Source organism: Leuciscus leuciscus (genome assembly GCF_965113295.1).
Source record: "Leuciscus leuciscus genome assembly, chromosome: 20".
NCBI lineage: Eukaryota > Metazoa > Chordata > Actinopteri > Cypriniformes > Leuciscidae > Leuciscus > Leuciscus leuciscus.
Genome location: NC_138744.1, coordinates 29,033,437 through 29,046,943, shown reverse-complemented (window position 1 = coordinate 29,046,943; position 13,507 = coordinate 29,033,437). Strand labels below are relative to the sequence as shown.

Genomic DNA, 13,507 nt, shown 5'->3' with positions numbered 1-13,507 from the left:
TGATTTAATGCAATAACATTTTTGTACCATGCATGGGAGACAACACTATGATGTCAAGTGGCTAACATAGCATAACCAGAAAGAGCTTTATATAAACATAAGCAGTAATACAACATTTTCTCCATCATACAATATACTTTTAAAATTAATTGCATAACGTTTAGCAACACAAGTCATTTATTAAAGGGATAGTTCACCCAAAAATTTTAATTCTGTCATAGTTTACTCACCCTTTAGCTGTTCCAAACATACATGGATTTATTTCTTCTGCTGAACACAAAATAAGATATTTTGAACAATATGGGTAACCAAACAGTTGATGGACCCCATTGACTTCCATTGACTGTTTGGTTACCGACATTCTTCAAAATATCTTCTTTTGTGTTCAGCAGAAGAAATTCATACAGGTTTGGAACATCTTGAGGGTGTGAACACAAAATGATGACAGGTTTTTCTCATAACCAATGAGATTTGTTTTCGTGTGTCAAGCAGGGCTGTGTGTTCCATATACCAATGGATCTTAGCACTTACGAGGATTTTCTACGAGCGACTTTACGAACGTTGGTGTTCATTTCACGTGTGTTTCACAAAAATGCACTTAGCACGATCGCACGCAGCTGTGCTTTAAGTTCTACTTAAGAGTCGCTGTCCGTTTGTCAAGTGCTGAAATGTCACCTTGTAGAATGGCTCATAATTGTAGCACACGCTTGTATTTAGACATGTTTAACCTAATTGTCTTCAACTGATGTGCATTTTCTACGAGGCCAATAATCTACAAAGCATCAAACCTACACCAGCAAAATGGCTGAACCAAAAAAACAAAAAAAAATTGTTAAAGAGGAGATTAATGTCATTTTAGAGGAGGTGGAGCTATACAAACATTATTTTCAGCAGGTATTCTTGCTGAATACTGCAATTCTGGACATTCATATTCAGTTCTGGACATTCAGTTCACTTAGTTTTGTCGTGGCAACGTCATATTAACTTGAGGGATTGTGATAAGTCGTGGCCACGAGATAATTTTGTCGAGGTAACAACATCCTTATGTGGTGGCCACGCAATGTAAAGTAATGGCCTCAAGATCATATGTTGAGGGAACAACATATTTTTCTCGTGGCCACGACTTCATATGTTGAGGGGGTAATACTTTAGATTAATGGTCCGTCATTAATAAGTAACTATGTAGGAAGTAATGCAGGACTAATAAGTAGTACTACATTAACACTTCAGCTTGTCTTTTTTTTACTCAGAACATGGTCAAAAAATGTATCACTAATTAATCAAGTACCTAGTCGCTCTTCAAGGACTACTAGTGATCTAGATCATTATTTTAAAGTGAAAAATTTTCACTTTAAAATAATGGTCCACATCACTAGTGGTTCCTGCATAGTGATTAAGGTAACACTTGAGTAATTAGTGATGCATTTTATGACTATATTCAGAGTAAAAATAATGACTACGTCTCAGACACACTCACACACTCATAATGTTCTTTATAATTTGTGAGTGTGACTAATCTCATTCAGTAATTATTGATTACCTAATAAGGAACTATCTCCTAAATTTGATATTACTTACTGATTAGTTAAGCTTGTTTCTTTAAGGGAAGTCATACAAATAAACAAAAACTAAAAATCTGGGATTTTGTTAGAAAACTGACTGCAACTAGTGGCATTAAAAGATGAGGGAAGGAGGTCAGGAAGTGACAGGACTTTGCCAGCCTTGCTGAAAGGAAAAGGGCTCTGCAGAGGACAAAATGTAATAAAACAGGTGGTGGGCCCAATGAGTCCCCCCTTCTCACAGCAGAGGAAGAAAAGGCCTTGTCAATACTTGGCACAAGTGCTTCAGATGGCATTTGTGGTGGTATTGACATCCATGGAGGAGTAGAGGTAACTAAACCTGAGCCTGAGTCAGGTTCTTCATGCTCAGAGGAACTATCAGTTTCATCTGCCATCTCCCAACACATCTCCTAGTCCTCCAAACAACCCTCCCAGGCCTCAGCCTCCATCTTCTGTTGTCCAGACTGCAGCCACACACCTCAGCAGTTTGAGAATGTTTGTAGTTGTTGTCAGGGCATATGAGAGTGTCCTTACTTAACAGGGAGGAAGATGAAGAGGTGGTGGAGGACTAGGAGGACAAAGATGGCATGGGACCACATGATGGCCAACCAAGAAATGCCCAATACATGGCTGGTTTTTGTGCATATCAGCAAGTCATTGTCAGATTTTTTCCTATTTTTTCCAGTCTTTGAAGCATATTACATCTTTTATTTATTTATTTTGTTCATTCATTTAATTTTGATAAAAATTATTGACCTTTTTAATTATTTCATTTATACATTAATTTAACCAAAAATAATAATAATAAAGTAATAAAGTGTACAATAAAGTACAAATGCACTTGGGGATTTACGATTACTCCAGAGCACTCGTAGATCTACGATGTTTTTGGGAAACAGACCGTAATATTAAGATCAGTCGTACGATCGTTTTTACGATCTTCTTAGGCTTACGACGCTTTTGGGAAACGCAGCCCAGGTTTGGTTGAGCTTCTGTTTATGTTCGCTTATCAATGTTTATATGTGGATAAAAGCCTAAATTTAATTTGACTGAATCTAACTGTTCATAAAGCAATCGAGTCTCTTCAGAAAATGTGGACTAAAAAGCTCAATTGATATGGATTAGTTTTACGATCTCTTTATGAACTTTTTGAAGCGTCAGGCTGGTTGTTGCGTAGCGAAGAGTACAGAACGGGAAGTTTCAAACGACATGAGGGTGAGTAAATGATGACAGAATTTTAATATTTGGGTGAACTAACCCTTTAAGATGTTGTTAACAAAGAAAAGGTATGAATTCCAAGGAGGGTAACCTCCCAGATTTCTACAGGATAAAAAAAAAAAAGGAAGGGAAAATTTAAATAATGAAAGCAAAGCAGCATTTTAAGGGGAAGATTGAGAGAGAGCTGGTGGAAAGCAATATATAATTTGGAAAGGTATGGAAACTATTGCTGGCATAAAGAACGATCGGAAGGTGACACTTGAAGGTTATAGATGTGACAACCAGCTTGCACACAAGTTTTATAAGTTGTATCTGAGGTTTGAAACCCACAATTATAAAAAAATATATATATTTCGTACAGGAAAATATGTTAGAATCTAGTCATTTTAATAGGAAAACATGTATTCTGGAATTTTTGCACGCAGAACTATGTTGAAACTTACCTAACATGACCACACTTTTTATACCATTATGACAATAAGTGATAGTCAGTATTATGCAATTAATGAATGCATTACATGAATGATGGGAAGTTTATGTACTGTGATTAGTTGGTATCTCTTCAATGATCATTTCAATGTGCAAATTCAGAGCAAACAAGAAAAACAGACATTGACGGTAACAAACAGTTATTTTTATTCTGTTTGCTGCAAAAGACATGTTCCAAGAGTAAGAACAGCTCCAATACCTTCTCCTTCCAAATAGAAGACGGCACAAACCAAACAATAAGCTTTGATAGTTTGAGATAATAACCAGCATTGTAATCTACACACCTCTGCAAAGTCACAATTTCACATACAGTGTAATTTTAATCAAGAAGTATCAATTCTTGAAGCAGCTTATATTATAAATGTTATATTTCAACTTGATTTAGGCCTGTCTGAGAGATTAGATTGTTAAATATCCTGTGATTAATGTGTTCATTAGCAAGCCTTGTCATTTTCAAATATCTGAATGCATATGCAATATGCTCAACGATAATTCATAATAATCAGTAAATAAAAGATTAGACTCACAGAAGCGGCTACTGTTTTTCATTCTTCTCAACCTTCTTGAAAGTAGTTTACAATGTTTAATCAAAGTGAATAATATGACAATAAAAAAAAAAAAGGAAATACCTGCACAAAGTAATCATGTTTCTAGGAATGAGTGTCACAAACAATTAAATGAAACTTTGCAACAGCAGTGACGCTACCAAGAATCCAAACAGCAACACACAAAAGAAAACCAGACAGAAAGAAAAAGTGGCGTTTTCTCCAGAACATTAGCAGAAGCGCATGGAAAGTCCTAATGGGCTCCGCTCCAATGAGTGTAATTACCAACAGACAAAGACGGCGCTTAATGTCCTCTTGAGAAAACAGAGGCTGAAGCAAGAATGATGTGCTACACAATGAGAGGATATTACATAATCCCACAGGCGTATCTTGACGTTAATCTATTTTCGCCCCTTGATATCGCAAGCAATGATGTATTTGAGTAGAAGGGATGCGTGGTATTGAGATGCTGCCGCATGATGCGAAATTGTGGCTTCAGCTGTCTGGAACGCATTGTGTTCTGTCAACTAACTATTGATTGACTGTAGCAATACAGCATGAAGCGTTCGCTTGGAGTGATTTGGAGAAAAATTGCACCTTAGGTGTTGGCAATGAACCAACGTGAAGGTTTTTGAATGAGCAATAACAAATGATTGTAGTTTCCGTTGACAGTGTTAGTAAGGCAGCGATGATAAATTAGCCAGTAACACGCACAGCCTTCTTTCTGCTTGTTTATGAGTGACTCTGACTAGCTCCATCTCATATATCACAATGGAAATTGTGATTAAAGCGAGAGGCTGTGAAGTAGCGAAAACTGCGAGGATCACTGCAAGATTTGAGTGTAATAGAGAAACCATTCTTACTTATTCGGTATTAATATGCACATGCTTAGACGCCTCTGAAGAATATGTTGCTCTTTGGAACAGCTGCCTAAAGGTGTTCTGATTCCTAGCCGTTGTTATCAGCATAGCACGCAAATATATTTGTGCTGTTTTGTCTATTCAGGAGCACCACGTTTGTGGCATGATGATTTACAGGGGTACGCTTACGTTAAACACCAAATACTCTCTGTACTCTTGGTCGATATAGACGAATGATTTGCGCCGGAGAAAGTGCAGTGTTATCTATCTCTACTGTTCCTGGAACTGTTGTTTTGAACGAAACCATTGTAATCTCGTTTTGCTGACGTTTAACTGCGGTGAGGGCTGAGGTCAGGTTTCTGCCCCGGGTTGGACGCTCTGAACCTTGGAGAGCGTCACGGGCACCTTGCCCTCCCCCGGGGTGGGTGCGCGGGTGACGGGCTGAACGGAGGCCTGGATCTCGGCAAGCCGCTCTTTGAAGCGCTGCTGCAGATGGAGCTCTTCCTTCGAACTGCCCTGAGAGCAGGCAGCCAGAAGTAGCCCCACCGCCATCCCGCTACCACCCACGCAGAACAGCACGGCTCCAGCCAGCTTACAGGCATCCAGTGCCCGGTTAAAGCGCACGGCGCGTCCGTCCACGAAGAGCAGCTCATCTTCTCCGAATGCCTCGAGTCGAGGCGGCGTGGCGTAGCCCACCAGCAGCACAGATAACCCCGCTACCAGAATCAGAGCTCCTAGCGCGAGACAGACCTGACAAAGAGTAAAAGAACAACCAAATTACTCTATTCAACAGCAGTGACTTTAACAGGATGACAGTACTGGCATCTGCTGCATAAGTTCATTTATGAATCAACCTCAAGCTGACCGTCTGATGACTGCACAGAACTAGCAGGAAACTGGGGTCACACTTCATATTAGGTGGCCTTAAAGGGATAGTACACCCAAAAATGAAAATTAGCCCATGATTTAATCACCCTGAAGCCATCGTAGGTGTATGTGTCATTCTTCTTTCAGACGAATTCAATCTGAGTTTTATTAAAAAATGTCCTGGCTCTTCCAAGCTTTATAATGGGAGTCAATGGGTATATTTTTTGGAAAGTCCATCAAAGCGCATCCATCCATGATAAAAGTGCTTGAAACGGCTCTGGGGGATTAATAAAGGTCTTCTGAAGTGAAGTGATGTGTTCATGTAAGAAAAATATCCATATTTAAAACTTTATTGACTAAAATAACTAGCTTCCGGCAGACGGCCGTACGCAAGTCGACTAAAGAGTAACCCTTGAACTTGACGCAGAACGTAATGACGAACGCAGTTGCCTAGCCCGCGTTCGTCGAACCACGAGAGGCGTCAAAGCTTACGCTACTCCTACATCCTACGTCATACACATACATCATCAAGTGACTTCCAAAAAAATACACCCATTGACTCCCATTATAAAGCTTGGAAGAGCCAGGACATTTTTTTATATAACTCAGATTGAATTCGTCTGAAAGAAGAATGTCATATACACTTAAGATGGCTTCAGCATGAGTAAATCGTGGACTAATTTTCATTTTTGGGTGAACTATCCCTTTAACTACTATGTACTTAAAATGTTATACAATTTGCTTTAAATGTAATTACAAATGCACCAGTGGCGGCTTGCCTATATAGGGCGCCGCCCTCCCTGAACCAAACACACAAAATTATTATTTGATATTTATATGATATGATATGATATGGTAGAAAATCATCTAATCATCAAAATATATACTTTCTCCATATGTCCCGTCTGCACATCTCAATTCCAGCTGTGGGGCGAGCCCCCAGGAGGAGGGACTTTGTAGAAGTTTAGCCAATTGCTGATTCAAGATATAAACGTATTCAAGATATGACATAAAATTTTGCCAATCAGCTTCCTCAAATCTAATCCGACAAGGGCACTTATTCAATCGCCCATAACTGCTAAAATCAAGACTGATCTGTTGGCGCAATTTTAACTACATGACAAAGGCGGACACAGTCATCAAACCTAACTCTGTAATCTATAATCCAATGTTCGTTTGAGAAGAGAACTTTGGCAGAAAAACTAAAGGTAAAAGAGCTGGGCCCAGACCAACATGCAGGTTTTTTCACCACATTGATTTTTTTGGTAACACTTTATAGAATAAGGCCTCATTTGTTAACATTTGATAATGTATTAACTAACATGAACTAACAATGAACAATACATTGGTATTTAATGTTAGTTAATACAAATGCAGTTGTTCATTGTTTGTTCATGTTACTTCATAGTGCATTAATGTTGAAATTAACATTAACTAACATTAATACATGCTGTAGGAGTATTTGTTCATTCTCAGTTCATGTTAACTAAAGTAGTTTACTAATGTTAACTAATGAAACATTGTAAAGTGTTACAGATTTTTCTTGTACATAGTTGTCCTCTGTTTCATTTGTTTAAATCGGTCATAGAGGTATCCAAAATGTATTTGAAACTGGTAAATTAACTCATCATAGCTGATTTTATGAAGAACCAGGTGTCAAGGTCAAGGAGATGTTCTTGAACTTTGCCTGTTTTGCAATAAATCATACTGCAACCTGCAACGCTTGCTGAAACTGTTTGATATGCCACAGCCCCACCTAGAAAATTATTCACCAGCCACCACTGCAATGCACCAACATGTACGTAAAAAGTAATTGCATTTAATTAACATTTGTAGTTACACTGCTAACTTTAACAATGACCCAACCATTACCTCAAAACCTAACTCTAACCCCATTAATCCAAACCAAAACCCATTTACTCCTAAACTTAACCATAACACAAACTCTTTAGCAATAAATAATGTAATTGTAGTTTCACAGTAAATACATATTATTGTGGGTATTTAATGTTAGTACATAGTAGTTAAGGTCACCTAATATAAAGTGTGACCAATAAATGCAGTTCTAATCTGATCATGAGGCTGCTTTGGACCGGCTGAAAAGGTCATGGAGGGGGATTTGTTTTCTAAAAAAAAATCTTGGGTTTCACTTTATTTTAAAGGTCCCTTTAACACATTATGTTGACCATAAGTAGCGTTGCACATGTCTACTAACTCTCATTAGAGTGTTAGTAGAGTATTAGTAGACTGGTAGGGTTAGGGTTAGAATAAGTTGACGTACTTTCAAAGTTACTTATTGTCTGAAGTAGTGGTGTTGAAATTAATTGTTTCTACGAAGCATCGCGATGCGTACGTGGACGATTTTGCAACGATGTAGTAATAGACCATAGTCAATAATAGTCTGCAGACATTTCTCTGACGTCATTCGTCACATACGCACTTCTTGCGCTACTAGCGTAAAATGGCAGAGGGAGGCAAAACAAAAAGCAAATAATAAAAAATGCACCCACTATTTTAACATTTACAGCATGAGCGTGTGTGCGAGCGTGTGTAAGAGTAACTGTAACTTAAGTACACTACTGGACAGTTTCAAGCGCTTTCAGTATTTACTAGTGTTTATTAGTTCTAAATGCTCCTGTTGTCTGCTATGTTCAGACTTAAGTTTTGTTTGATGATTGCTTCATTCAAGAAGTGTACTTTCTTAGAGCAGATAAAATAAAAAGGGAGTTCATATATCTGACTGCTTGTATTCATTGACGAAAATATAGCCACGTGCAGTAAAATTGAGGATGCAACATTATCGTGATATCGAATCAAATCGAATCGTTGACGTGATAATCGTAATAATCTAATTGAATCGTGAGACCAGTGAAGATTCACACCCCTAGTCTGTAGAATGTCTGTTGGGGGAGCAATGGAGCATCACAATAAAGAGTTAGCAGATATTAAGCAGACATTCTACTGTACTAATACTCTAATGAGAGTTAGCAGACATGCAGTTGCAAAGTTACTTATAGTCAACAGAATGTTTAAAAGGGACCGTCAAAATAAAGTGTTACCAAATCTAGTAATCAGCAGTTGAAATTGTTTCTGGAAATTATTATATTAGAATAGAACTACATGTGCAGTAGTTTGTGGTAACATGACATCCTTAACTGCAAAATGACTGTAAGAACTACAATTTAAACAACTTTACAAAAATGATAATCCTCACATTTTAGCCTAATAAATTAACATGTTATAAGTATGTTATATATAATTGGTTTGAATAAAAACAGCAGATTTGCAAATTCACTGAAATTCAGCAGCTACCCTAGTTACCCCAGTACACAAAGCAGTGCTGTGCTTACAAGCACTACTTTATTAGTCATCATATGGAGGTAAGAAGAAAAGAAAAAGCCATCTTAACATTTCTAAATAAAGTCTAAATAAACATTAATGTTCCCCCCAAATAAAAGCTCAGATTTGCACAAATCATGTGAATGGCCCCTTTTTATGTAAGAAAGCTAAATTTCGCCAAAAGGCAACGAGTTTGCAGGTATGATAATCATGATTATTTTGGTCAATATTGAGATCGCCATTATTAAACACAACTACTCACTGACACTGAAAACATCATCATGGATTCATTAAACTTGAATAATATAAAAATAAATACAAGTAAATAATCTTGGTTTGAGCTAAACTGAACATGCCACAGCTTGGCAGAGAGTGTGTTTAGGCTTTTATTAAGCGGTGAAAGCGCATTGCTGTAAAGGAAGTGGGTGTGCTCACTGCTCACTGTGCTGGATTTAGAACACAACACAAAATGAGAGCATCATTGCAAAACTTAATGCGGCACAATAATCGTTTAATCTCAATGATCTTGTTTTTATAAATGTTGAAAGCTAAAACTGATTTCGCCCAGCCTTATCTGATCGTCTGTCTTCACATGACATCTGTCTGTCGGGGTAGACTGGGTTGATACAGCGAGAGCTTTGGAGGAAGAACCAAGTTTGTGATTGGCAAAACATTCTGCTAATGTCTTCTGTGTTTCATTAACTGACATTTCTGTCTAAATGTTTGAATGTTTTTTTTTTCCCTGTAACAAACTGGTTGCTTTACATTTCAGTCAGATAGACTGGAAGTGTCAGTTCATGGTCAGAATAAGTTGCAAAGTAAATCATATTTTATACTGACAGTCTGGCTACATAGAAATAGCACATGGCCAGCCTTCACAAAAACTCACCTTCCAGAGCACAGAGCTCCAACGATTAGGCGATCTCTGTGTCTGAAAATCTTCATCGCGCTCCCAGATGGAAGCGGTGCACTCCTCGTAAAACTGGTGCAAGTAGGAACGCACCCCGTAACCCTGGTGACCGCTGCTGAGTGCACCGTGGCTCTGCTCAGCGTAATCCGACCCACAGATCTCTGAGCAAGAAGTCATCCTTCACATCTGCACACACACACAAACGAAACACAGTCATTTAGTTATGCAACATGGACATTTATAAAATGCATTTTCTGCTGAAATTAACAGTCAGGAAATAATCAATCTCAACAAACAGCCTTCAAATTACAAGTACAGATGCACCGATTGCACTTTTCTTGGCCGATTCCGATTTCAGGTTTTTTTTTTTGTAAGTGTGACCTACAGTACCAATACCAATTTTTGCCGATTCCGATTTTCTTTCAAAGAACTATAATTGTCAGCATATACAAACATCTACTTTTCTTCATGCTAAATGTTATTTTCATAAAAAAAAAAGAAAGACCGTACTAATTAACAAAAAAAACGAATCGAACAACAGCATAAATAAATGCAATAGAATAAAGAGATATGAAATAAACCCGGCTTTAAGTTTTTCAGGTGGGTATACAGTACATTCAGGTAAGAAATACTACATAATTTAAAGTAATCAAATGTAAAATAATACTGGATAGTCTTCATTGTAAAGAGTAATGCTTACAATTAGTTACAAAAGTTCAAGAGCAGAGAGTGATTTTCTTTGTCTTTTGTTCTCTTATTAACATGACAGACAGCAGCAGGAATATTAGACTGCTGTCACTTTAAAGGGATAGTTCACCCAAAAATGTATTCCCCCTAAAGCCATCCTAGGTGTATATGACTTTCTTCTTTCAGACACACAATCGGATTTATATAAAAAAATATCCTGGTTCTTCCAAGCTTTATAATGGTAGTGAATGGCGCTCCTGATTTTGAAGTCCAAAAACGTGCATCCATCCATCATAAAATATATCCATACGGCTCCAGGGGGTTAATAAAGGCCTTCTAAAGCGCAGCGATGGGTTTTTGTAATAAAAAAAATTCAATATTTAAAACTTTTTAAACGAAATAACTAGCTTCCGGTAGACGCAAGTCAACCTGAGCCAAAAGAGTAACCCCTGACGCGATGTATGACGTAGGATGTAGTAGCGTAAGCCTACAACAACATCTTAGATGCATTCTAGAGGGTCAAACAAATAGGGCTGGGCAACAAACTCAAGCTCCTCTTCTCTTATAACGAAATCCTCTGAAATTTTTCTTTAAAAAATTCTTGTTTTAGACTTTGAATTCGTGACCGGTGTTTGTTTTGCTCTTTCCTCTACACTTCCTCGTTCATGTTCAGAAGTTCCTCTTTTTCTATCCATAAAGAACGCGCAGCTGTTGCCTGTGCTGCTGGCAACAAAACGGACCGGTTCGAAATCGGAAAGATGTGAGACTGACCTGCCAGTTACCGGTCCGGGCCGATCATGCGGAAAATCGTCCAATTCCGGACCCTGGCAAGTAGATTGGTGCATCTCTAATTACAAGACCATGTAGTTTAAGTAAATTAATGAATACACAAATAACTGACTAATAATGGGCGGGGCAACCTGTCACTCACATGAGATCGACCAATAGCAAACCACAAACGTTCAATCAATTCCTCATGGACAAAATCTTTTCCTGTTCTATTTTTGTTGTTGTTGTTGTTCCAGTAGCTGTTTCACTTGGATATAGGCTATGTTACAGTAGGGAAGAAAAGACTATCACAACTTCTGTTTCATGCCGACAGTCACACTGGTGTGCAGAAAAACAGTTCTGATCTTCTGTCATATGCTAGATGTGTTCAAACACCATATGGTTTTCAGTGTGAGTTATTTCTGTTGAGGTTCAGATATTAGCATTTTTAAAGGATGGTTTGCGTGATGGGAGCACAAGGGTAAATAAGGCAGTTAGCTTCCAACAGAGCGCTGTAATTAAATCACGACTCAGTGTGTACCTGCTGAAACCCATGAGGAAATGACTCAGCTGCCCTTCAGCATAGCTCTCTTTTGACAATATCAGTTGTTTCATTTGAATATTTAAGCCCATTTTGTAATTAAAGTCACGTCATGCAAAGATACAGAAAATGAAGCCAAATTTACCCATCGCCAGTAACATTTTAACACCATTACTTTATAACAACATAAGCTAAAACGTTTGGTTATAGAGAGCATCAGTGCCTGTCACTTTTTTCAGTGGTGTTGGTTCTGAATTTTTTTTATATACATTTTTGTTCCATAGGGATTTAAAAATATATACATATATTGGTTTAAACATTATAATCCATGAACCAAACCAACTAGCTACGAGATAAATCACAACATTACAAACTTTGACTTTTAGCAAAGACATAAATATTAGAAAATCAGACAGAAAGATAAATACAAGAAATACCTACAATCCCATGAAGCATTGTGAACGACAATTGAGGTTAAAACAATGAAGAAATATAGAACTATTGATTTAAAGATGTTGATTATGTATATAGAAACAATATATTTTGACATTTATTGTAAAAAAATTCATACAAATATTTAAGAACTTCGGGAGCGTAGGGAGACCAACTCAATTACGTCATTCGCAGGGCTTCAATTGAAGTCAGGGAGGTGAAGTGTTATTTTGATTTCCTTGTCCTGATTATCTGATTGGTGGAGATTTCTTTGCAGAATCATGAGTAATGTAGTTTCTCACAAGGAATTCTGCTGTTGAGCACGAATATATATATGTATAACAAAAATGAAATAAGGTGGGCGGATGCCTTCAACAAAAGCAAATACCACTGAACAACCTCGTAGCTCGCAGTAGTTCTGCCTTTGACAGTATAATATTGTTTTTAAAAAATCTATTCCCAATGGAGAAAATAAATGGGATATGCATTTCCAGAAACAGACATTTGCTATCTAGTTGGGCTCCATAAATGTCATGATCAAGTCTTCTTGATACAACAACTGTAACCACCGTCTCTGGATGATAGCCTATACTTCAAATGAAAATGCATACCTTCTGGATTCTTTCTTAATATCATACATCTGATTCATTATAAATTATATTATTATCAGTAACAAATAATAATTGACCCGAATTTGTCAATGTCTTTGAATTTGGTTTGAGAGCATCTGTGTCAAGCAAGCTGTAGGTTTTCCTGTGATGAAAGAGCAGTAAAACGTCAAAGACGACGTCATCCCAAGCTCTTCATGTCATCTGATGTTCCTGAACAACTGAGACACTCTGTACCCGACAGGCGACAATCCCCTCATTAGAAATCTGAAAATATATTAATAGCTGCTGGCATGTCCGATGCACCAACGAATGTTTTTAAAAACGTGTCGTTCTTATCCAACAATACAGCACAAAACAGCATTTTACACATTCGATGATATTAGTAGATTAATCCAGCAGTCACAGTCTTACCCATCAAATGTGTCCTTCGTGACAGACATAACAACGATGATATCTGCAATAAGAGCTGTATAACTGACCTCGAGAGGCTTTGATAGATATGTGTTTTGCGCATAAAATATAAAAGTAAATATACCTGTCATTACCGGGCTGGAGCGCGATCGCTGCTCTTCACTCTTCACAGCCGACGACTCAGTGACGCAATGCGCATGCGTTAAATCCACAGAGGTGGGAGTCTATTCTGATCAGATGCTTCTCTGAGTCACCTGAAAAAGTATGTGA

The 13,507-nt window shown here is 37.7% G+C and overlaps 1 protein-coding gene and 1 long non-coding RNA gene across 3 annotated transcripts in view; one reads left to right on the top strand and one right to left on the bottom strand.

The window, feature by feature from the left end:
* The window catches only part of LOC309484284, a 278,513-nt gene that overhangs the window by 44,320 nt on the left and 220,686 nt on the right, over nucleotides 1-13,507 (top strand). The gene's annotated exons all lie outside the window — the stretch shown is intronic.
* nrsn1 (neurensin 1) lies at nucleotides 3,396-13,471 on the bottom strand. Of its 2 annotated transcripts, none has more exons than XM_082149603.1 (3): nucleotides 13,362-13,471; nucleotides 9,767-9,973; nucleotides 3,396-5,421 (listed from the first exon to the last, which is right to left on the bottom strand). In XM_082149603.1, exons 2-3 carry the CDS (start codon nucleotides 9,962-9,964, stop codon nucleotides 5,023-5,025), a joined length of 597 nt encoding a protein of 198 aa, XP_082005729.1. In that variant the 5' UTR covers nucleotides 9,965-9,973; nucleotides 13,362-13,471; the 3' UTR covers nucleotides 3,396-5,022. The 2 variants fall into 2 exon arrangements, with proteins under 2 accessions (XP_082005729.1, XP_082005730.1); XM_082149604.1 differs by having other exon boundaries at nucleotides 13,372-13,417.